General features: G+C 48.4%; 2 protein-coding genes across 3 annotated transcripts in view; one reads left to right on the top strand and one right to left on the bottom strand.

Moving 5' to 3' along the window:
- Positions 1–24,015, top strand: part of LOC144148277 (uncharacterized) — a 288,013-nt gene that overhangs the window by 55,178 nt on the left and 208,820 nt on the right. The window contains exon 4 of the mRNA XM_077679836.1: positions 18,027–18,087. Within this exon, the coding sequence (XP_077535962.1) occupies positions 18,027–18,087 (61 nt within the window). The remainder of the gene's footprint in view (positions 1–18,026; positions 18,088–24,015) is intronic.
- LOC144150128 (uncharacterized) lies at positions 2,147–10,489 on the bottom strand. 2 transcript variants are annotated; one of them, XM_077681956.1, is made up of 4 exons: positions 10,209–10,488; positions 9,345–9,482; positions 3,455–3,551; positions 2,147–3,117 (listed from the first exon to the last, which is right to left on the bottom strand). In XM_077681956.1, the coding sequence occupies exons 1-4, from the start codon at positions 10,311–10,313 to the stop codon at positions 3,080–3,082; spliced, it is 378 nt and encodes a 125-aa protein (XP_077538082.1). In that variant the 5' UTR covers positions 10,314–10,488; the 3' UTR covers positions 2,147–3,079. The 2 variants fall into 2 exon arrangements, with proteins under 2 accessions (XP_077538082.1, XP_077538084.1); XM_077681958.1 differs by lacking the exon at positions 3,455–3,551 and having other exon boundaries at positions 10,209–10,489.

The following is a 24,015-nucleotide window of genomic DNA, read 5'->3' as shown; positions in this document are numbered from 1 at the left end:
CTGCGAATTGCCATGATGTTACAAATGAAAAAAGTGCTGCGTGGCTGTCACAAGTCAAGGTCAATCACCCTTAAGGGGAGGTGCCAAAACCCCTTAGAGAGAGGATGAAGACATGACATTTGAATCTAGTGGCTAAAAATGAACCATTCATGCAGCACCCCACCGTAAAAAGGGAATTGATCTTCACTCATTTCCTGAAATAAAGTTTAAAAGCAGTTCATCCAGGGCAGTTGCCACCAGCACCCTAGAGTAGTATGGTGGAAACACACCACAATCTTTGCTTTTGGGAGGTCTTTTACCGGGCTGTCTACCAAAAAACTCAAATTCTTTTTTTCAAAGTGGGCACCTGGTTTTAAAGGAGCCATGAAGAGAAAACACAAGTTTGGTTCATTCAAAAGATTGTCTCGTTAGAATCATACTGACACAACTTTTAACGTAAACTTCGCTCAAATAAGCTACATAATTAGGAAAAACCGGAATGGTCATGCGACCCACCAGCTCATTTCCCGCAACAGGACCTGTGATGTCACATGGGCTAAGCTCTGCGATTGGCGGAGGCTGGCAGAAGCAGACGCAAATTAGGTAGAGCTTACAAACTAGACGAACGAGCGATTTGCGCTTAAATTTAGGGTACATTCTTTACAAAGCAATAAGAATGATGGGACAAACAGTGGAAGTTACGCAAGCACATGTAAACATAGAAGTACTGATGCGTTCTGCTGTTCGTACTGCGCACAGCATGCTTTGGTTTAGCTGCACAGCACTACGGGGCTTGGGGTTGTCTCAGACGACACTGGCCGATTGACGCAAGCAACGGTGTCTTACGTGACCCCATTTGTCGAGCGAGCACTGTTTCAGGGAACGAATATTTTCTCCCAGAACAAAAACAAGCCAGGTTTAAATGCGGGCAAAAACAAACCAAACGCTTGCCACGGTATGGTGGCGCCATCTAGGTTACGGAACGTAAAGAAACGCGGGAACAAACCAACACCGCTGTACAGGGTGGAGACAACCTTTGAACGGTCCCGTGCCGCCGCAATTGGGCCAACGGGCTCAACGCGTTATTCTTTTCGTTTCCCACGAGACCTAGCAACGCGAAACAGACAATATGATTCAAACTTCTTCAGTAAACCGCGTGGCGGCGATAATTTTAGCGCGGTTTTGGCACAATGACTTGCTTCGGCGGCGAGCGAGCAACCGAACATGGCGGCGCCAGCGTTACGTGTCTCTACCCTGTACGGCGGATGCGTGAATGAAGGTACTCTAGGCTGCAGAGCGGTCGGTTCCCGTGATGTCACTTGGGACCACGAAAACGCACGATTGAGCGGGAAAATCAAAATTTTAACCTAAATTGTTTAATTTCTCAGTGAATAAAGCACCGTTTGTATCCAGACAAGCGCTGGGGGCACTATAAAACACGAAATCTTTCGAATAAAACCAACTTGCATTTTCTCTTCATGGCTCCTTTAAACAAACAAAAAAAAACATGGTTTTTACAGTTAGGACGATAAAAATTGGGTGATGCATGTGGTTTTAAGTGCGAATGCACTTCTTAAGCGAGCCTGAATCGTCCGCCGCCGTCGTCCGCATAGCAACAGCTGCGGGTGCGCGCGCTCCTCGTCTTCCCTAGCAACGGGGAAAGATGGGCGCGCGCTACTCTCCTCCTCCTCTCTCCGCTCAGTGACGGCGGGTGTTGGGCGCCTCCTCTCCACTTCGGGCGGGAGAGCTCTCGCTTGCGTAGCGGGCGCTCCGCATTCCGACGCGTGAGGGCGCTCGTGTAGCGGCCGCGCGGCGCGGGAGGGTATTAGTCGAGCGCGCGCCGTCGTCGAGAGCGGTCGCTGGTCCTGCATCTCGATAACGATGATGGCGGACCGGGCAACGGTACCAGCAATAACGAGTGAAATATCTTTCTTTGTAGTTGTGTGCGTGTGTGTAATCTCTCGACTACTCATTAAGATCACGATATCCACCGTAATCGCGCAATCAACAACCGTGCATTCGCACTTACACACTCTCCCCCTTGGGGAAGTGCGAGGGAATTTTTTTCATTGAAATTGTAGATATGAAGGTTTCTGTGTAAAACAACTACATTAAACTTTATTTGGCTTTTATGTTTGATTTTTTGACAGCCTTTGCAAACAAACTGCTTGAGGGATGCAGCTGAACAAGGTACCGGTGAACTGTGCACAAATCAAGGACAGACTGCCATAAGACTAACATTATCATTATATATGGTCTGTAGCAGAAGTGACAGCTGTTTGAAGTTTGGGCCTGGACGGCAACACCAGTTTTCCTGGTTCCCATTTTCTAGGCCCAAACTTCACATGGCTGTAACTTCTGCTACAGACCAGATAGAATGATAATGCTAGTATTATTGCACTCCTTGACTTGTGCACAGTTAACTGGTACTTTATTCAGCTGCGCCCCTCCAGCAGTTTTTTTATAAAGGCTGTCGTAAAATCAAACATAAAAATCCAAATAAATGTGAATAGAGTCGTATTACACAGAAACAAATTTCATATCTACAGTTTCTATGAAAAACCACATGCATCCCCCGATTCTTATCATCATAACTGTAAAAATAAAGTTTTTGATCAAGAACTGATGTTCCTTTCTAACTCGAAGCTTTCTGGCCAGCTCCGGCCTCGAAGGTCAGCTGCGCCTGATCAAAAGGACTGTCAACGCGGCTTGAGCTCAAGGCATCCTGGAATGAGGACACCTCTCTGAAGCATTTTGCGCATTTAATTAAAGTTTATTCTCGCTCTCTCTCTTGCGACTTGAGTCAAAGTCGAAAATCTAAACTGCTTCGACCGTATCAGAAGGGCGCAGTCTGACAGACAATGGTTTCACAATGGAAGGGACACTGGTTCCATTATGACCATGGAAAGCGTTTTTTCTTGAGGTGCATGTGCTTTTGCTTATCATCCTCATCGCTTTGTGAAAATCACTGTGTAAAGTTAGCTTTCCTGCAGTGCATTATGTAGCCACATTGAATGCAATCAGTGAGGTCCTGAAAGCTTCACTTCAACAACAGGAGTTACGTGCTCGTCAAGACCCTCGTCTCACAGCAAACTTCTCTTCACCAGCAGGCACAGGCTAGAGCCCAGTCAGCAGGTGCTGCAAAGACATGATGAAAGTATTTAAGCACGAACCTCAAGATGGAAAGGAGGCGGAGCAAAGAGCAAGAAAAATGCATCAGGAGGAGACTGCAAGCTCTGGGGTGAGCAAGCTAGGTGTGGTGCTGTCAGGACACTGATGTCGCAACCCAAGCCTGGGAACAAGCGGAGCCAATAGCGCAGTTGTTCCAGCCTCCTCTGAAACAGTGATTCAGCTGATACGCCAATGACACGCCAACAGTGACACGCCAATTTATAGTTATATTCTATATTTATATTAAATGAAGCCAGTGCACGTGATGCCATCTCCCGAGTTGTGCCATGCTTGCACCGCTCACCCCCTTGCTGGTAGCCATGTGCTCGTACCGTGGTCAACCTCAAGTCTTCACCCCTTTCCTTTGAAATCCTTTGTGTGCACGCACAACTCACCACATGCTGTCTAAAAAGAAGAAATAAAAACGTGCATCACTAGAAAGCATAGCTGCTACCCCAGCAACAAGTGGAGGGGGCACCCTTTTGTTTGTTTTACCCGAGACGACTGTCCAGAATGGCGGATTACCAGCCCGCGCATGTGCAGATTGCTAATAGAAAAAGGTCCATTACCGCAATCTCATGGAGTCCGACGTATCACAGACGCTGCGGCACATACATGGCGGCGCACACACAGGGTCGCCCACTTGTGGGCCACACCAGTGAATACAACCTATGAAGTGCTATACCCACCACCGATATAGCATTATCTAGCTGCAGTCAGCAACACTTTTTTATATGTTTACACGTACTTTCAAGTGTTCGGAGGGTCAAAATGGCTGCTTGTCACTGCTTCTGACCGATCATCCATGGGTCGATCCCACCAATCTGGCTGCCACAAATCACAGTAATAACGCGGAAGTCTTCAATTGTGCGCCGGACTGACACACACGATTCGCGCCAGGGCTGTCAAACTGGCGTGGCAACTTTCTGATCGCGGCGTTAACACGCCACAGTGGTTCGAACACTTGCCCAGTATGAAGGTAGCTATTTCTGTCGTCGTTGGTTTGTCGCATAATGCATGCTTTACTGATGTTTAAGTGCAAGACCTGGCAAGCTTCTCTAGCTCGCCCAGAATTTCTCGATACGCAACTCTGAGCTGACGTGTGAGCACGTCTGTTTGTCGTGTGGTTCCTTGTTAATGAGCCAGACCATGCAACTGAACGGTGCGAATGCAGATTTGATGCTTTCAGCGCATTTCACTCCTTTCTTCGATCAACAAGAGAGAAACTGTCAGTAATGCTCGTAGAAAGACGGGGCGAGTCAGAAATGCTGCTTGGACACTTCCTAGTACCATATAAACAGTGTACTTAATCTTACCGAGAGCCAAAGCATCATTTTAGGTTGTAGTGAAGCAGACCAGAAAACACCCCTGCCCTTTTTCTTGTCCTTTCTCTTTGAAGCACTCCTTTGTTTATGTATTGAAAACCAATTTGTGCAGCGGCACACTTCATTAGTTATTTGTGTATATGGCTAATTTTTTACATTTTAACATTTATATGTTCTCATTGTAGTATGATACTAATCTTGATCAGTGCATTTTTGAAGCAGAGGTGGTTTTCTTCAGGTGGCAGTTCCTTTTCTCTACAAAAAAGGGCTTGCTGTAAACAGGATCAAACAACAAAAAAGGAAATCTGTTTTAAGTAAGGAGGAAAAAGGTTCACGTCAATTTATAAGGCTGAGACAAAGATTATGGCAGTCACTACACGTGCTGCGGTTCCCGTAGGGCTAACAAGCGATTTGCAAAAAACTGGACAACACTTCCCATGGTGCGGAAACCGAAGATGTACTCCTGCAATTAAAACACGGAATTATCGCTGCCCCTTCAAAGGTAGATAATTGAGCCATTTTGGCACTTGATCTTTAGAAAGCTTTGATCGCGTATCACACCAGGCTATTTTGTGTAACGTTGCCACTTTCACTCCGTGTCGCCGCACATACAACTATATCCGTAACTTCCTTTCGAACCGCACGGCTGTTATTCAGCTCGGTGACCTACAATCCGACACTATCCATTTCCCAACCATTGGCACGCCTCAAGGTGCAGTATTATCCCCACTCCTATTTAACATTGCCCTAATCCACCTTCCCAGTAAGCTCGCCGCGATCCCTCGCTTACTCCACAGCATATACGCCGATAATATTACGCTGTGGACCACCAGAGGCAGCGACTTTCAAATCGAGGAGGTTCTCTAACAGGGAGCTGACTTAGTTACCGCCGCCGCACAAGTTGGGCTTGGATGCTCACCTGAAAAATCTGAGCTTTTAATCCACCCCGCCAAATCAACCGGCAACCCGGCCCAGACACCCACCATTGAGGTCCGCATTGATGGTAGGGATGTTCGCCAAGTGGAAGTCCTGAAAATACTTGGGCTCTGCATACCGCGCAATTTCGCAAACATTAAGTACCTAGCACAGCTGAATTCTCAGGTGAACCAGACTATCGCCCTCATCCGCAGGATTGCTGCCCGCAACAAGGGGCTCAAAGAAACGGAGCGTATCTGGCTGATACAGGCATTTGGGCTCTGCCTTCTCACTTACTCCCTCCCGTATCTCTTGCCCTCGCGTACCGAACTCTCTAAAGTCAACTGCCTCATTCGAAAGACCTAAAAAACGGTGCTACAAATCCCTCAGAGCACTACCACTGCCAGACTCGAGAAACTCGGCATTTACAATACTGCGGAGGAACTCATTGAAGCCCACCTTATCGGTCAGCTAAATAGGCTCTCATCCACCCCCACCGGTCACACTCTCCTTGTTACTCTTAACCTTAAAGCCCCTATCCTCTGTGATGACAGGCTCCCGGTACCAGCCGACATTCATGGCTCCCTCACTATCCACCCTTTACCGCGCAATATCACCCTGTTTTCAACAAGCAGCCTAGGGAACTACGAGCACAAGCACTTACAGAGAAATACCCCGTCCACCCCACTACGGTTTACGTGGACGCAGCTTGCTACCGACGGCAGGACGCATACGCTGTCGCACTAATCGACCATCCCAACACTCCTCCTCTAACTCCCTAAGAGTCCGCACCATCCGACCTGCTGAGGCGGAAGAGGCGGCAATCGCCCTATCCCTTACAAATAGGCCGCCCTCTACCACTATCATCTCGGATTCGAAAACGGCCATTCGAAATTACACCAGAGGCATGATCTCGCCCCTGGCGCTCGGAATTCTCTTCAAAAATCCTCCTACCGTACCTATAGAGCTGATCTGGACTCTTGCCCAGACGGGCGTGGGGGGAAATGAGGCAGCACATAGGGCCGCTCGAGAGCATACCGTCCAAGCAGGCCCTAGCCTCGAACCCTTTCACGGAGCCCTATCAGCTTGGGACAGTCTCTTGACCTTCCAAGACATTACGGCACATTACCGCCTCTCACGCCGCCAGCTCCTCCCCGCACACCCGGATTTATCCAACAGGGAAGAACGGCTAAGGCGACTGGTGCAAACCCATACCCTACCATGTCGCTACCACCTGCACCGTATTTATCCTTCCGTATACCCCTCCACCAACTGCACGGCCTGTGGAGCAGTGGAAACACTGGACCATCTTCTTTGGAACTGTCCCCACAACCCCTATCCTCTCTTAGCAGACGGTGGGCACTGGGCTGAGGCACTGGGCAGCTTCGACCTGTCTACCCAGCGGGTGGTGACGGTGAGGGCTGCTGCGGACACCGGTATGCCGGTCACCACGTCCCCTAAGGGGCCTCTAAAGGCTCAATAAAATGTTTGTCCTCCTCCTCCCATGGTGCGGTCACATGCGGTTTTGCACAGATGGCATCTGGCCCCATTTTGTCTGACTGGCAATGAAAACTGCCTGCTTCAAAATAACTAAGACATTTTTTAGCCACATTTATATTCAGGCAGAAAGTGCTGTGCAGCCATTGCATGTAATGTTGCCTAGTATGAAAAATTGTGCTCAATAGGTTTCTGAGGAAAGCTGGTTTCGAGAATTGCATTGTGCCATAGGACAAAACAAAATTAACTATAAATGAAAAACAACACAACAAAAGTCCTGAGTTTTGCCATGCATATTTTTGTGCTCCTTTTCTATCATGTTTACAACCAACATGACCATACTGTTAATTACATTGCACCTTTGGTCTCATAGGTCACCCAGAAAGGAAAACAACTGAAGTCGATTAAGTAGTGTAAGGAAAATTCACTTTATATTGTAAAACAACAACAGTAATAATGTATTCTTGAAAGCGTAAGAAACAACAGCCTCGCCTGGACCTTTTGCAAATGTAAAATAGTTTCTTCTTTTCTTTTTATTTTATGGTGAAGGAATGGGGCTGCTTCTTTTCCTGCAGCTTGTTAAGTTGGCCAATTTTTATGTGATCAGGTATCTAAGCATTCAGGAGTAGACGTGTCCTGATCAGGTATAATTGAGTCCAACTGAGTAAAGCGTATTCTGATTTTTATCATGCTAAGGTCATATTCCGAATGCTCCCCATGAGCACAAACGAGTTGCAGTGAATGAATGAAGATAGCACGGAATTCTTTTATCAACACGTAAATGCCTAAGACTAGTTCACATACTTGAGCAAATGACAAGCACGGCATAAACTTAATGCGGTTGCCCAGCAGTTGGGCAACACGCCACTATTTAAACTAAATGCATATGCTACTCGATAGTTTCCCTCCAGCTTAGAGACTGCCTTTTCCATGTATTTTCTAGTTCATAAATATACCATAGAATGCTTGGCTGCAGCAGCTCTCATAAATTACAAAAGGACAAGAATAAGATGGGCATTGCTTCCACAGATGATCCCTTTGTATCATTCCTGACATGAAATAGCCAAGTGAATCTTTGGACCTTGGTAACAAACTGTTTCAAAGCACAGTGCAAACCGTGATGAACAAACAGCATTGCGTCAGGTGCATAGCCTGCGACACTGTGCAGCTGAAAAAAATATCTATGTCTTTCTGCTTCATTTTCCTGTGTCTACATATGCAAAGTGCCTTTATTAACAATAAAAGCAGGGCGGTAGGAGGGGTGTAAAACGTTTAAAGAGCTTACGGCAAAATAATGTGACACGCTTTTTTTAAACATTATGTATGAGCTGCCTCACGTAAGAGGCATTTCTTACAACATTCTTAGCCCTGTATGGCTTTCTCACACAGCTTAGATGTCATGAGAAAAAGGCAACTTAGTCTAACAGCTCAAGGCGAGGTAGGTGCACCTTCTCCCGTTTGCACTCAAGAGTTTAGATGAGAAGGCATTAAGTAATTGCATCATAATCGAGTAAACTGAGGTCACTTCGCACTATGAGGCACAGGGCAGTGTGGTAGACCTCTCACTCAAGGATCTTTAGCGTAAACCAAGACATTGTGTACAGAAGGTTATTTTTTTTGGCTTTATAAATTCAATGCAGCCCCGGCAGCCAAGAATCGAACCCAAGACATTGTACATCCCTGCAGCCATAGGAAACCATGTGAGATCTGAGCAATCTGGCACCTGAGAAATCTCATTACGATGAATAAAGCTACCGTGCGATATTACTTAGTGTTTACAAAAACCAAGGATAGACAGCATAGGGGCACTAGATACATCCTTGCTTACACAAAACTCAAAAGTAAAATAAAAAAAAAATATATATATATATGACGCGGCCATCCGAGGCACGGTATATCTATGGTGTTGACTAACACCATGTACTGTGCCCTGGCCGACGACGTAATTTATGTTCCTGCCTCCACTGGAAGCTGGAAAGCACAGTAAACGGCCCTGCGGTCAGCCATAACCCATTACACGCCCAAGACTACAGTGCAAACTTTGTCGTGACGGAAACCACGTACGGTGCTGTTTGCACGAAGGTCACGCCAGCCCACCTCATAGATTGTGCTATATCGGTAATGCATATAACAATTTCTGGTGGGACTTCACTAGGTGGTACATATAGCATCATCCATAAAGTTTCAACAGTAAAAAAATGAAGGTAGTAATTAAGCAGTGCATGAGCTATCCCTACCTCTTCATTGTTTCACTAGCTACTGAAAAACTTGTATTTGAAAATGTCAAGCTGGAATGGATGCATAGACCAGGTTGGTTTTTTGACATTGGCATAAATAACTAAACTTGATTTTTAGTACACACGCTGCTGTCTTCATGGCTATCAACTATCGTGTTACTGTAAACCCTCGCTTGAAATGTACACGGAGTGAGAACGCACTGGTGGATCTAAAGTATACCATCAAATAGAAGCCAGGAAAAGTCGGGAACCCGTTTGGTTGTGACAAGTGGCCTGCACTAGAATGGCAGTTCCCACTAGAATGGCAGGATGAGTGCTGCAGGCAGGCTAGGGGCACTGTGACTGCAGTCAGGAGATGCTGCAAGAGAAATAAATGGAACATGAGGAATGAAGCACCGCTGAGGCAGCAGTAAATAAACAATCTAGGATGATTAAAAAAAGGGCAAACGAAAGCGAAGACCACACAAGCAGTGCTCTTGCCCGCCCTGCGTTATCCGGGTCGTTCCCGCTGAATTTCCATCGGTTATTGAACGCCGATTGATGAGATGAAAACACATAACGACGTAAGCATTCCTTGGCAGGCACTCCTGACAGCAAAAGTGCTGGATGCAGCAACGAGTGCAACAGGCTAAAGTAGCGTGTTACAACGCCCTCACGAACCACACGCACACACGAAAACCTTGCCAACAGGGACCTGTCACGCTCCTAACTTCACCAACAGATCGTACTGCAAGTTCATTTTCGTTACAATATTAAGATCGGTTAGCACAAGGCACGTTTTCTAGAAAAAGCGTCGAGGAAAACAAGTGATGTTAATGACGCCACATTAAAGAGACAATGAAACGTCATGGACGAGACGGGTTTGCAATGCGAGCGAGTTTCCGCGCCGTGCAACAAACCGTCAACAGCTCGCGATCGCCGACAGACGTGAACGAGCAGCATAAACAGCGACAATAATGCAAGACGGGGAGAACGCGCCGTTAAGAATTTTGTAAACGTCGCTAATATAACTGCCGCGAGCAGAAAGCAAGCTTTGCAGTAGGAGATATGCGAACTGATTGCAAACCCGCCAAAAAACACTCACCTGGTCGGCCGATGGTGGACAGTTGAACGCCCACAGATAACTGCAAAGCTGTAGTGCGAGAAGACGCTGGAGCTGTTGAACGACGACTGACAGGGCGACAACCATCGCCAGTTTATGAATTCTTGCGTCGACCGCATAAGTCGAACGCGACTACTTGAATCGCTACGGCACGTATGCCGTGTAGGCAGCACTCGGAAAAATGTAAACATACCGCGCGGGAACGCTGCGAGCAAACGTGACGTCACATCCGCCTAGCGATGCTCCTCACCCGCCCAGAAGGTTGGTTAATTCCTCTCCTGAAGGGCAGGTGAGATAGTGAGGCTAACTTGTCTTGAAATACGATTGGACGCTGTTTAGCGTACTAAATTTTATGCATACGCATTTGCGCTTTTGTCAGTCCTATTTTTTCCTTGGGAAAAACATCAGTGCTATTCGCATGAAGTGAAATTGTAAGAATGTACTTTTGTGGTACATTTGATGTGAGTTCGAGACAGTTTCGGTTTAGGTTCCACCGTGCGATACGTATATGGTTTCTGACGTTATCTGTAATCGAGCATTGGTCATACTTCAGAAATCTACACGATCAGCTATTCACATGTTATCGACCGCTGAAACGGGCCGCATAAACCTTCTTGCGCTGCTTCAAGCTAACAGGTATCGTTTCATGCAGTAAGGCCGAGCCGAGGTGGACGCAGTGGCTGAACTCCGGTGCTCCACTTCATCGGAGATGGTGAAGTGCGGGGCGTCTCTCCCGCAGCTACGGATCTCACCTACACGCCTTTTCTCCGTACTATCCGCCACGTCGTCGGCGAATCGGCCAATTAAACACATTCGGCCAATAACAAAGGCCTCTACCCCTAGATTTGAACCCGCACAGTTCATGCCAACGCTTCGTGCTTCATCAAATTACGCTGCGGTAATATGCAACGAGGCTTACAAATAACAAGTACATATGTTGAGGCCCACCTCCGTCATATCGGACATTTGCGACATGTTTTTAGCCGTAAAAATAGGCGAACACAAGGAGGACAGGACAGGTGCTTCCTACATTGCATCGGACATTGCTGTTTACTGGTTGGGTTGCAATACTTTGAGCTGCTAAGCTGAGCATTGATTGAATAACGTTTGTGCAGTAGGCTTTGCCCTAGCCCCCGCAATTATCTGATGAGCAGCTACTACGCTTGTTCTGGCACGATTATCCAACGGAAATGTGTGGTCGTGCTGAAGACAGGTCTGGTGTTTCACCCTGAGAAATGGTTTTACGATTTACGATAAGAAATTTCAGTTGGTTTGAGTTTCTTATTACGTATATCACATCGCTTTTTATTTGTTTTAGATTTTATACAGGTGTACCCGTCGCAGAGGCATATGCAGCTTACGGGAAAGCGTTGTACGTCAATTATATGAAACAATACTTGCTCGCTAGAAACGGTCATCATCACCATAATCATAAACGTACTCAGAACCACTGCAGGACAAAGGCCTCTCCCACTGACCTCCAACCGCTCGTGTCCTGCGCTGCTCGAGTCCACATTTACCCCGAATTTCTTTATTTCACCCGGTTTATCTGGTCCGTCGCTGAAGTCAAAAACATGCGACTAGGGGGTCATGGTGACTGCTGAAGTATGTATAATGCACGATCACAGATATCCTTAGAAAATATGGGCGCGTTTCACGATGAAACCAAAACCGAAACTAGTTCTAACTCTCCAAAAATAAACCACAATAACTTTATCCCGAGACATCTTGTTGCGAATTGCACTAAAGTATTTCCTAAAAAAACATTCTTTACGCAAGCGCAGGTGCGCATGCATGAACTCTAAAATCTTGGCCGTCGTCCATTACATCGCAAGATGGGTTTGCTTTATTTCCTGTCACTGCTGCAGTTGCTGTGGCTGCCGCGGGCCTCGCAGGGTATTTTTTCTTCTTTCGGACTTGAAAAATATAAATACGGTATTAGCGACTGCAAAAACGAAGTAAACCATGTTTATCTCCGCCTGTCTATGCAATGCAAACACAATCACGATCTCATCATCATCATCAGCATAATCATCATCATCAGCCTATCTACGCCCACTGCAGGGCAAAGGCCTCTCCCATTATTCTCCAATTATTACGGTCCTGTGCCAACTTTGACCAATCACAAGTTAGACAAATACAAAAAAAAACTCCCCCCACCTCCCCCAAGGGGATCGTGCGGAAATGCGAATGCATTGGGTGCACCGATGAGTGCGCTTCGGCAAGCAGTAACGGAGAGAGGCGTGCGCTCCACTGCATTTATATACATTTTCCGAGCGCAGCGAGCGGATAGAGGGTACGCGGAGAGGAGAGAGAGACCCGTGCAACACGCCCGCCCCGCGCGCGAGCTCTCTCTCCCGCCGAGCTCCGCGATGCGAGCGCCCTCACACGCCCGAGCGCGCTCCTCCTCTCCACTCACTTTCCGCTACTCCGCCCGAGCTCCGCGATGCGAGCGCCATCACACGCCCGAGCGCGCTCCTCCTCTCCCCTTGCCCTCCGCTACTGCCGCCCGAGCTACCACCTGCTCCGGTTGCTAGGCGCGCCACAGCTGTTGCTAGGGGCGAGGAGGAGCGCGGAGAGATAACACCTGCGGGCGCACGCCGACGGAGCACGACAACCCCCGACTAAGAAATGCATTCGCGACGACGACGACAACGAAGGCAGAACTACGAGGCGCGCGCTCACGTGCGCTCGCGCTGGAGGAATGCAGGCGCACGCCGACGGAGCACGACAACCCCCGACTAAGAAATGCATTCGCATTTAAAAGCGGTTGCTTGCTACTTATCACCAGGGTGTGTAATATTCTTAAAATCCCAACTCGATTTGCACACGACACCAACTCGATGTCGTGTGCAATGTTCACAGAACTCTTCGTGGGTTCAACTATCCCCAAGCACCTCAATGATTGGCGAAAAAGGGAGAAAGTCACGCATTAGTGTGACGATTCGGCGCGGAGCTCAGAATAGTGTAACGGTATTGCTGGCTTTGCAAACCTTGATATTATAAATGCATTTATATAACAATCTCATTTTAAACCATTTTATGTCTAGAATATGGCAGCTCAGTGCATGAATAAAGTACTGCACTAGTGAGCACGAAGTTTCGGCTTGGTTCCTGGCAATGACAGTCGCTTTTCCCATCAAGTAAAAACAAGGTAACAGGATGATAAAGTGCCATAAGCGAAAACGTATATGTACTACCTGAAGTATTGAGCACGTTCAAATCAATTAGGCGTCATAAATTGGTCCGTTGCCCCTCCCCTCCTCCCACGGCTGTCCGAAAAGCCTCACTATCTTTTACTCGGAAATTTCCAGTTTCAACTGAATGATAACAATTCGAACATGTTTGTCATCCTCGGATCACTTTTCGCCTTCCGCCCATGTAATACACTACAACTGTAAAACAATGCATAGTTCTGCTTGAAGCTACGGAGCGAAAAAGTTACAGGGCTGGCGGCCGATGCTGCACCCATTCAATTATGCATTCCGCTGTCTCTTGAGCTGCTTTTGTCTGCACGTTAAATCCAGTCAAGCTTAACTTGAATCAAGTTTTTTAGTGCACCAGCCAACTCAATAGGATGGATCATGCGTTGATTTCAAGAAAAATGGCAAGCGCAGGAAGTTTGTTTTTCTAGCCTACGGGTAATTATCGAAATATGATTATCTGACGACAACATTCACGTGTATTTAGTGAGGCTACCCCTCTGTGTGTGAGGAACCCAACTGATTAGACCATGACGAATAGCAGTACTCAAAACGAAATTTTATTGTTCGTTTTATTTACAGACGATATTGCTGAAATTGATCACTGAACATTCCGGGAAAATACGCTCGCGTTTGTGCTGGTAAGCCCGACGTCGCGGGTTCGATTTATGGCCGCGGCAGCCGTTTCTCAGATGGTGGTCAAAATTAATCCGGAGCCCTCCACTACGGCGCGCCTCATCGCCTCTGTAGCGTCGGCGCATTAACCCAATAGTCAATAAATAAATAAATAAATAAATAAATAAATAAATCAGTCAATCAATCAATCAATCAATCAATCAATCAATCAATCAATCAATCAATCTTCGATACGCTCACGTGCAACAGGTTACATCGACGCAAAACTGAGTCCTACATGAATAAAAATAACAAAATTGTCAAAACGGTCAGTTAAATTTGATGGGGTTAAATTTTACACAACTGATTCAAACCCATCGCTGTCCGCTTTATCCGAATGAGCGCACTAAACTTATCTCATTGTTGGACCTTTCGTCCCGGCGGATCTTTGTTCTCGATGGACATTCAGGCTCGATTGAACCTCCAGACTCGGTGGATATTTTGTCTCGTTGGACATTCAGGCTCGATTGGACCTTTCGTCTCGTTGGACCTTTCGTCTCGTTGGACATTCAGGCTCGATTGGACCTTTCATCTCGTTCGACATTCAGGCTCGCTGGTCACGTGACGAATTGGACCTTTCGGCTCGTTGGATCTTTCGTCTCGATGGACATTCAGGCCACAAGCGCTGCGCGGCGGGGCGGTCCCCGCGGTCAGCTGATCGCGCCCCCTCGTCCACGTTGGGGGAAGCGCTCGCCGGATGTGCGCCGAGCGAAAGCCATCGTTGGCGCTTGGCTAACTAGCCACGTGGGAGGCAGCACGACGAACGCGGCCTCCAACCTGGTTCCAGTCATCAGAGGTCGCCACTGCTCACCCGTAAGCAGCGGAAGCCGCCAGTGGTGCGGCAAGCAAGCGCACCATCGGCGCGGAGCGAACCGCTGCGGGAAGTGACCGCCTGGGAGCAACCTGCTGCCCGGGCCCGGTCCTCAACAGCCCAGCCTACTTTACCGGCAGGGCCTGCGGATCATGGGCCGGCCGACAGTGCACGCAGCCAGCTTTGTGTGCAGACTGACGAAATCTGTTCAACCGGCGGATTGTGGCGAACCATGTGGTGATTGTGGCGAACTATGTAGGGGCAGTTCAGTGCAATGTGGACTTTGGCGCAGTTGTGCATGTTCTGGATTGGACTTTCTTGGACCTGCTCGAGAAGTTGGCCAGGCAGCGAAACAAATGGTGAGGTCATCGTTGGCCGGAGTCTCTCGATGTCGAGGGGCTTCGGTCTAAGGGGGGAGGGATCTGTGAATTACGGTGGTCCGCCTTTTCCCTATTTCTCTCGGCTTGCCGCAAAGGCGAGACGGGGGAGGTCCCTCTCTCCCTGCGGCCACGCGTTTCCCCGCTTCGGGAGGATGACGGCGGGGGGCACTGCCGACTCCCTGACTGAAACGGTTTTGCCCGGAAGCTCCGGGCGGGTTGGACCAGGGCCGACGACAGAGGAAGGGCCCCCTTTGGATACCAGCCATCATCGGGAGCGGCCGTAAGTACGTGTTGCTCCTTTTGGCCTTCCTTTGTCTGCCCTCGTGCTTGTTTCTCCCGTCCTGACCAAGGTGGTCTTGGCGGTAGTGGAGCGACGCGCTCGACGTCCCTTATTGCAGGGCAATAAACGTCGGTGTTCGCGATTTCCGTGTGTTGTGTGTGTTCCTTGCTGTTTGATGCCGCTACGCCAAGTTGGCGGTCCGTGGCGGCGTTGAGTAGAGGTAGCCTTGCGACCGAGTCTCGATGGTCGAGCTTGGTCGCTGTAAGAACCCTGGTTCCCACAATGTCCTGGAAGCAGCCATTTGCGCAACACAGCTTCGATACACTTCGGGTCTTATCAAAGTTTGAAAGACAAAAACAGTCTGTAACTTTGGATCATGTGCCAAAAGCCAACACCGCTCGCTTCAAGTTCGGCGGATGGGGATCACGGTGTCACTGGTGGTCCGCGGTAAAGCACTGGCCTCTACGAGATCTGCCAGGCTGTTTGGTTACCTCGCATTTGAACGCTTCAGAGCTACTCATACGTCCTCGAAGAGGCTCCGGGAAGAGCGTACATTTGTGTCGCGTTTAGTTCTTCAAGCTGCTGTCTTGGTAAGCTCAGGCGCTCCGATGTTTTAATGGGTGTCGAACAAACTAGCGCACAAATATCGGTCAAACCTTCGAAACGGTGGCTTAATTCTTTTGTTTTTCGCGCGCTTGTCGATGCACCGGCGTTGCAACCGCATCCGCAAGGTAATGGGAACTGGGGTGGGGATGGAAGATGCGAGGGAACAGGGGGCGTCTTGCGCCATCTTGCGCGCACTGGCTTACCACAACGGGGGACACGCGCGGCGCACACGCGGGGGGCTCCCGCCGCGCTGTTTCAAGCGATCTCCATTACGCCACACTTCGGCCCTCTTCGCTCTTCTGGTTTCATTTGCTTGATGTGGTGAAGCCTGCGCGAAGGGAAAGTAGAGCTACCCATCGTTGAAACCTTCGGGGGGAGGAGATTTCGCACAAGAGTGGGAAAAGAAAAGGAGAGAAAAAATTGCGGGATATCTATGCGCTCCCATAGTGCGAATATCTATCACGGTCACAGCATCAGGTGTACCTACGCTCTCCTTTTCACCTTATCAGCGTGTCCACGTCATTTTGTTGCTCTATTCCTGCTCTCCATTCCCTTTTCTCTGGCATCCTCTACTTTCTCCGTTTTCTTCCAAGCTCACGTCGTGTTTGTCGGTCTTCTTGTTTCGCAAAAAAATTCACGTTTTCACCATTTTCTTCTTTTTTATCTGTATTGCATTTTTGTCTTATCGCAGTCGTCTCCCTTTTCCTCTCTCCCCTTCTCGAGCGAAGAAGTTCGGTAACAGAAATTAGTATTCTTTTCGACCTCTGCCCTCGAAGCTCCTCATTTCCCCTCTTCCCTCTCTTTCTCAACGTCACAAAAGCAGTGGTAGAGAGGGGTCGACTTGTGGCTGGCGTCCCTTCTGTTGATCTCCCTCTCAGCCTTCCTTAATTTATTCTCTTTGTCCCCGCACTTCTTCGGTCGTGTTGTGACCCCCGCATCATTCCTCGCTAGCTGTCGGCGTAGGGCGGTTTGAACTGCCACTCTTGTCTCTTTTTATCTTCCCTTCCAGGTGTTGCGGTAAAAGCGCAGGTAATTAAAAAAAAAAACACAAGTCGGCGCCAGTTCCTCTTTCTCTCTCTCTCTCTCTCTCTCTCTCGTCTTTTTCCCCTTCCAGCCTCTTTCCTGGCTCTTTAGGCGTACAGAGGCGGTACTACGCATATCTAACCAAAGCAGTAAGTAAACTCCCAGCACATGCAACCGACAGAAGTAGGGCGTCCGTCGTTACCTCGGTCTCTGTGGTATTGTCAGCGCATGCGCGTAAATGACCTCGAATGCGCGTGGATGCCAGGAATGGCGGCGTAAGGGGGAATAGAGTGTGCGTGATACATCTCATGACTGCATGCAATACACTGAGGATAGTAGGGTCGCTTGTGGGCCGACTTGGGACGCCGTGTGTTTAATTTGACGTCTTGCGGTAGGCGTGGTAAAGAACGGGCACACGTACATTTGCTGCGGCGGTTGCGCTGCGCTGATCCGCACATCTCGCCTCGTCGATAAGTCTTCGCCTTTGTTGCCAATGCAGCCGTAAAGAGGACGGCAGGTGGTAGACGATGGCGTGTGAGTTGCTTGTTCCTGGCGTGATGCGAGCATGCTGTACATCATCGTTGTGAAGAAATCCCATTATTCCAAGATTTAGGTGCTGCCCACCCCGGTTCTGTAAGAGCAAACCATACCCGGTTTTAACTCAGTGTCACCCAGAAAACGAAACCCTCGGGGCACGTTCTCTCGGTGACAGTAGGCATTTCGGTGCACCCTTTTTCTGCGCAATAGTGCTGAAGGCATCACACATTCGCACAAATTAGTTCCACTGAATTGCTTTCTTTTTGCTCTCTTCTGATCTGCCAGGGCTGACGGAACTCATGGCTGCGTCGGTCCAGCCAAGAGGTACTTTTCCTGTAATGTCGAGGTGAGTGTGCATTTACGAAGAAGGATTCTCTTATGAATTTCGGGTGTTTCATATGAATACTGCAGTGGTGATATATACAACGATCAGTATTCGGTAGTGAACTTATACTGCTTCATGTGTGACGCCAAGTCACGTGAGGGGGTAGCAGTGCATGGGATCAGTAATTTGCATCACATGCCGCTTTTGCATGCATGGCTGTAATTGAACTGCAAATGGATAACTTGTGGAAAAGCTACAATTACGCTGTCCCCTTCCCGTGGAAGGAATTAGCCCTGTACTGTATTGTACGCATACTCATTTCACAGTGCCTTCTCGCTCGACAGTATACCTTTATTTCACGCATTAAGTGATTTGTAAACATTGCGGGACTACTAGCACAAATTGTAGTCCGGAGTCTACCAGCTAGGTTTTGACCTTTCTGAGGGCGTTTACGCGAATTTATTTTGTAGAAACATCAATCGGAAAATGCTGCCCTCCTCTCTGCATCCTCGCCCATTTTCTGTGGCGTTTTCGTGTTACGTCAGGAGGAGATGGCTTAACTTGACTGCGCTACTGCACGGTTCACCGACCTTCCGACAGAGTCAGTCGGCCCAGCGTTTATGGTGCAGTGTTTAGTCCGCCGGCCGCCGACGGGTCGTCGGAATTTGTTCGCTCAGTTGAAAGTAAGCCACGACACGTTTGCGAATGGAAGAATGTGCGTTTCTTTAGTTTGTTAGTTTGCGCACTGTAATAAGCTCCCAGTCCAGATCGCTCCACACAAACGCTGCACAAGCGCACATTCGACGCTTCGCTTGCTGCTACGCTAGTAGGAAATTGTAAGGCCACTTGAAGGCGGGAGAAGTCAGCGAAGCCAATGTAGGTCCTGAGGAAATAAAATCAACTGAAACGTTTACCGTACAGCGTAAAACTAGGGAGCAGCAAGCGCTTTTTTGCGCTGGGTGAACAAGCACAGCAGATATCAGCAGCACGACTACGCATCTGGGAACGCTTTTCGCCTAAGCAATGCAATTGGTAGAAGTGAGATATTGTGAAAATTTGGGGGACGCTTACTGCATGAGTGCTACACAACAAATAGTCCCCTAGGCTGCTTGAAACGCCAAAACTAAATAATAGTTTAAACTGGGTATATATTATATACCTCATATTTCCCTCACCGGCAGCGTTGGCGTGTGGCCGAGTGGTCTGGGGCGCTAGGTATATTATTTTGCAAGTCGCAAGTTCGAATTCACGGCGGTACATTCTTTTTTTTGAAAGTTGAATTTTTGTTTTCGGCCGATGTTTTCTATACTGAGTTCACCATTTGTGGGCCGTAGCCTTCACTGCTCCACGAACGAGTTCGCAGAACGCACGCCCACTGACACTGACGTGCTAGTGAGTTCTCGTTCACGTGCTGTTCCCATAAGCACCGACTGCTTGCGGGCAGTGGGCGCAGGCCAGAATTAGCAGACCCTTGGCCTGGTGCGAACACGCTTTTTGCGATACGGGCATGAGTGAGGCAAGCTCCGAATATGTGGCAAAAGCGCATGACATTTGAGCGTCTGCGGTGACGCGGAGGGCGTTCATGCACTGCGTAGGCCTCGGCTAGTGATTTCTACAATGCCAAGCCGTCCTGGTAGGGTTATCTGGTACATTTTACAGCCGACAACGTGACACAAGCGTGGTATGGTGGTTCTTGAGATATCGAGAAAGCCCACCCGATAACGTCGGATGTCAAGCATGTTGTTTTACAGAACCGATACCGGAACTTTTTTGAATGCTTATTGTGGGCCTCGTCCAAACACCGTGCACCTCCTTCGGTCATCACAGCGTTTAGTTGGTGCGGCCGCCGCAGAACGTGCATAGTAGTTTTTCTTTTTTTGAGCTTTATCAAATAATTACAGACTTTTGAACCGGATAAACGATGAAAAGTGTGTTAATTTGCGCCAGTCTACGTAGTGCAAGTAAAAACGGGAGCTTAATAAATTCACTTCAGTGTCCCTTTAGAGGGGCCCTAAATAGGCTTTTGAAGGTCGCCATTTCAATCGCGAAATCGCTAGAGTACCCCTTCACGACAATGTATACTAAATATTACACCTCCGCGTAAAGCATGGGCCGCACAAACACGCAACAAAAATCCTTTCTTTCTTTCCTTGCTCACCTACCGCGTCCTTGCCGCCACACTGCCGCGCTCTGTCGTGCGACAGACCGCTTGCCACGCACCGGTGTGACGCACGAAGCTCTCAACAGTACGGCTGCACTATTGGTGGGCCCTGTTAAATGCTGTAGCCAATCAGCGTTCCCCGGCTCTTCGGGAAACGGTGTTGCGCGCAGCGCTCCCGCACTGGCGGCACGGCGTATGCACCGGTGGCACGGACGAATGTAGGTCGTCGCCATCCGTTACACGAGCTTAGCTGAGTTTGTAGATATAGCACGTCGTTTGAAAGGTATGAATAACGGTGAAAAACACGGAGCCTCTCTGCGGGCACAAACGCCCGCTACACGCGCTACCGCGGCAAGCATCTGCCTGCACGGTCGACAAGCAGCCCACTGTGCTGTGTATGCACAATACGGCATACACCGCACCAGCTAAACCTTGTCAGCACCCGCCAGAGAGGGACTGTTGCTGAAAATCAGTCTGCAAATACGTGAAAGGGGGTGATAAGGTAGTGAAATATTGCGCGGGAAATCGTCGTCGCCACAGCCTCGCAAAGCAGTGTCTCGATAACTGCGGCGATGCTAAGCCTTTTTCCAGACCTCGGTTGGACGAGTTCACCGCGACAGCGCCGCATGCCGAAACGCTAGCGAGCCGCGATAGTCGTCGTTGGAAATCTTCAATTATTGTCGTAAGCGAGCATGTTGTGTTCGGAAGCCCCCTATCCATGGCCTTAAAATGCTCGTTTCCGCTCGTTTCCGTAGACGCGGGTACAGCCGGCGCGAGGAGCCGTTCGATGCGGGCCGGCCACCGACCGACCCCGCTTAGCGGTAGCGGATGTAGTAGGCGGACCTTGGCCGTCATCTGCTAAAAAAGAAGCGTGACGTACCGCCGAGCGGAGCCAATGGCTGCGGGCTTCTCGAACCAACCCTGTGTCTAGCTAGGTGGTCTTGCCCCTGGTCGGTGACGTTTCCGCTTCCACAGTGCTTTGGAGGCGCGGTAAAAGAGAAACTGCGCCACGCATTATTGTGGGTCCTTTTTAATGAACGATAACTCGGCTAATACTGAATGTTTTAAACCCATTTTGAGGCATTACGTTCTTTGGATAGTATTCCATCAATTGCGCACGTAAAATCGCAACCTTTGGGGCCCTGTTTAGGGCCCCTTTAAATATGGCGCTCACGCAGTCTCCTCCCGACCGCTACGCTAGAGTTCACTCTAGCTATACGCCTCGAGCGCTGCCTGCAGTGGCGCCACTGAAATCCCTCTAGCGGCCCGTTTCGAAAGCAGCCGCGGGAGTCCCCGTCTCGCGCCTCACTGTCGATGCTGCTCTTGCCGTACGTTCACAACTGAGATTTACATTTTGTGGGATCTGGTAATCCATGTTTACGTGAAGCGGTCACTATGTTCGCAAATGGGGTTTGTTTACGAGTGTAAATGTTTCGCACGCGATCTTAGATACATTCAGCCTGCATAAGCGCCAGGTGTGTTTCACAGGCCAGTGTCGCTGAACGGGTGTATGCAAGAAGCTTATTGCTGTTACACAGCGGCGACATTTTCCAACAGTGTCTTCGTAACTAACATTTTCTCAGATGTTCATGCTAGGGCTATACACTACAATGTAGATAGGTTTTGTGCGCTCACACAACCTAGCGGGGCACTCATACCTGACAGCACGCCAGTTACGGTTGCCAATATCATAGCTCATATATTGATACCCACAATTTCCTAGCCAGTGTGTCTTAATTTCTAGAACATTAAACGAAAGTGCGATGGATTATGCAGAATTATACTCGGGGATCAGCAAACGACAAAAAGACGTCTTGTCCGAAGGCGAGCGTGCATAAGCATTCATTTGCTACATATATCCTCCGCGAGCAGCGCGGAGACCGGCTTAGAAAATATTCCGCGTCCGCGACTAAACGCTTCTTCGAAACATCGTAATATGGCACAGGGATCCTGCTGTTGCCTTCATTTTCCCTTCACTCACTGTACGCGTGTCTCGATTACACGTGTATACCGCAGAACACGTTTTTTTTTCTTGTTTGTGCCGATACGGAAAGCGTAGTTTTCCCTCTCCATTTGGTGCTTGTTTGGTTGTTGAAATGGCGGAATGATGTAGTACGTGTTGTGTCGAAGTTACTTGAGCCGTCCAATACTCGTAACTCAAGCGTAAGCGGAGAAATAGGGACTTGTTTTCTGCTAACGATGTGGCATGTACAATTCGCTTTTACTGCTTTTACGTTGGTAACGTTATATTAATACGTTTCCCATCATTAACTAACGTGTCGCGTCCCCCGAAAAAGGTTCATTTACTTACAGCGACTTTCTCATGACGACACCACAGTGCCCACAAATGCAAAAATAGCCCAAATCTGCCCAATAAAAAAACCAAGCGTAAGATCTAGATCAAGTTTCCCGTTTTGCAGGGGACACCAATGAGAATAAAAAGGCAATACAACCAGTAAACTGTTAGTTATACCAACACAAAGAAATAAAAAAAAAGAACAACATTACACAACTTTATTGGAGATGGTTGGTACATCGGTGTGTGTGGGGTTGAAAAAAAAGAATAAAATGTTCAGTTTAAGGGCATTCAAATCTATGGTCGCTAACGCAGAGCTTCGAACTATAACAAAGTGAACCTGGCGCAGTCATGTATCCGAGGTCCGGCTTGACGAAGCGGTTTTTGTGTGTGGCCCACTTGCGCCTGATGCGGCGAGCACCAGTTTTTACCTTCAACCCTGGGCCAGAGATACGCCACGTCTCATTTTAAAATTCAGCCCTTTCTCACTGGCAAAGTACACCCGACGCGTTTCGAAGCACCTGGATGGATCAAAGCAGCAATTGTTCAACATACGCACATCGTGTTTCTTTTCAACTACATATTATGAGACACTTTGACCAAGCTCCCTCTGCTCTGCAGTATACATCATCATCATCATCATCATCATCATCATCATCATCATCATCATCATCATCAGCCTATCTACGCCCACTGCAGAGCAAAGGCCTCTCCCATTAATCTCCAATTACCCCGGTCCTGAGCTAACTGCGACCAATTTTTCCCCGCAAACTTCTTGAACTGATCTGCCCATCTAACTTTCTGCCGACCCCTGCAACGCTTGCCTTCTCTAGGGATCTATTCTGTTACCCTTAATGACCTGAATCTTGCTTTCGCATTACATGCCTTGCCCATGTCAATTTGTTATTCTTAATTTCTACTAATATGTCCTTAACACGAGTTTGTTCCCTGACCCAATCCGCTTTATTCTTGTCCCTAATGTTACACCTATCATCTTCCTCTCCATTGCCCGCTGAGTGGTTCTCAATTAAATTTGAACCCTCTTAGTGAGCCTCCAAGTTTGTGCCCCGTAGGTGAGTACCGGTAAGATGCAGCGGTCATACACTTTCTTTTTGAGGGACAATGGTAGGCTGCCATTCATTATCTGAGAATGTCTGCCGTAAGCACTCCACCCCATTCTTATCCTTCTAATGATCTCTGCCTCATGGTTGGGATCCAGGGTCACAACTTGGCCTAAGTAGATATATTCGCTTACCACTTCCACTGCCTCGCCACCTATCTCAAACCGCTGTGCTGTGCCGAGGTTATTGATGATTATTGATGATTATTTTGGTTTTCTGCATAATTATTGTCACGCCCATGGTTCTACTCTGTCTGTCCAGTGGGGAAAGATTGCCTTCCAATTCGTCCCCCGAGTTACTTAGCAAGGCAATGTAATCAGCAAATCGAGGTTTCTGGGGTATTCTATATTAACCCTTACTTCCACCTGTTC

Source organism: Haemaphysalis longicornis, unplaced genomic scaffold (assembly GCF_048455015.1).
Source record: "Haemaphysalis longicornis isolate Haplotype H1 unplaced genomic scaffold, Haemaphysalis longicornis Haplotype H1 scaffold_8, whole genome shotgun sequence".
In the NCBI taxonomy this organism is placed as follows: domain Eukaryota; kingdom Metazoa; phylum Arthropoda; class Arachnida; order Ixodida; family Ixodidae; genus Haemaphysalis; species Haemaphysalis longicornis.
Note: the sequence above shows the minus strand (reverse complement) of the source record. Positions and strands in the feature narration are given on the sequence as shown.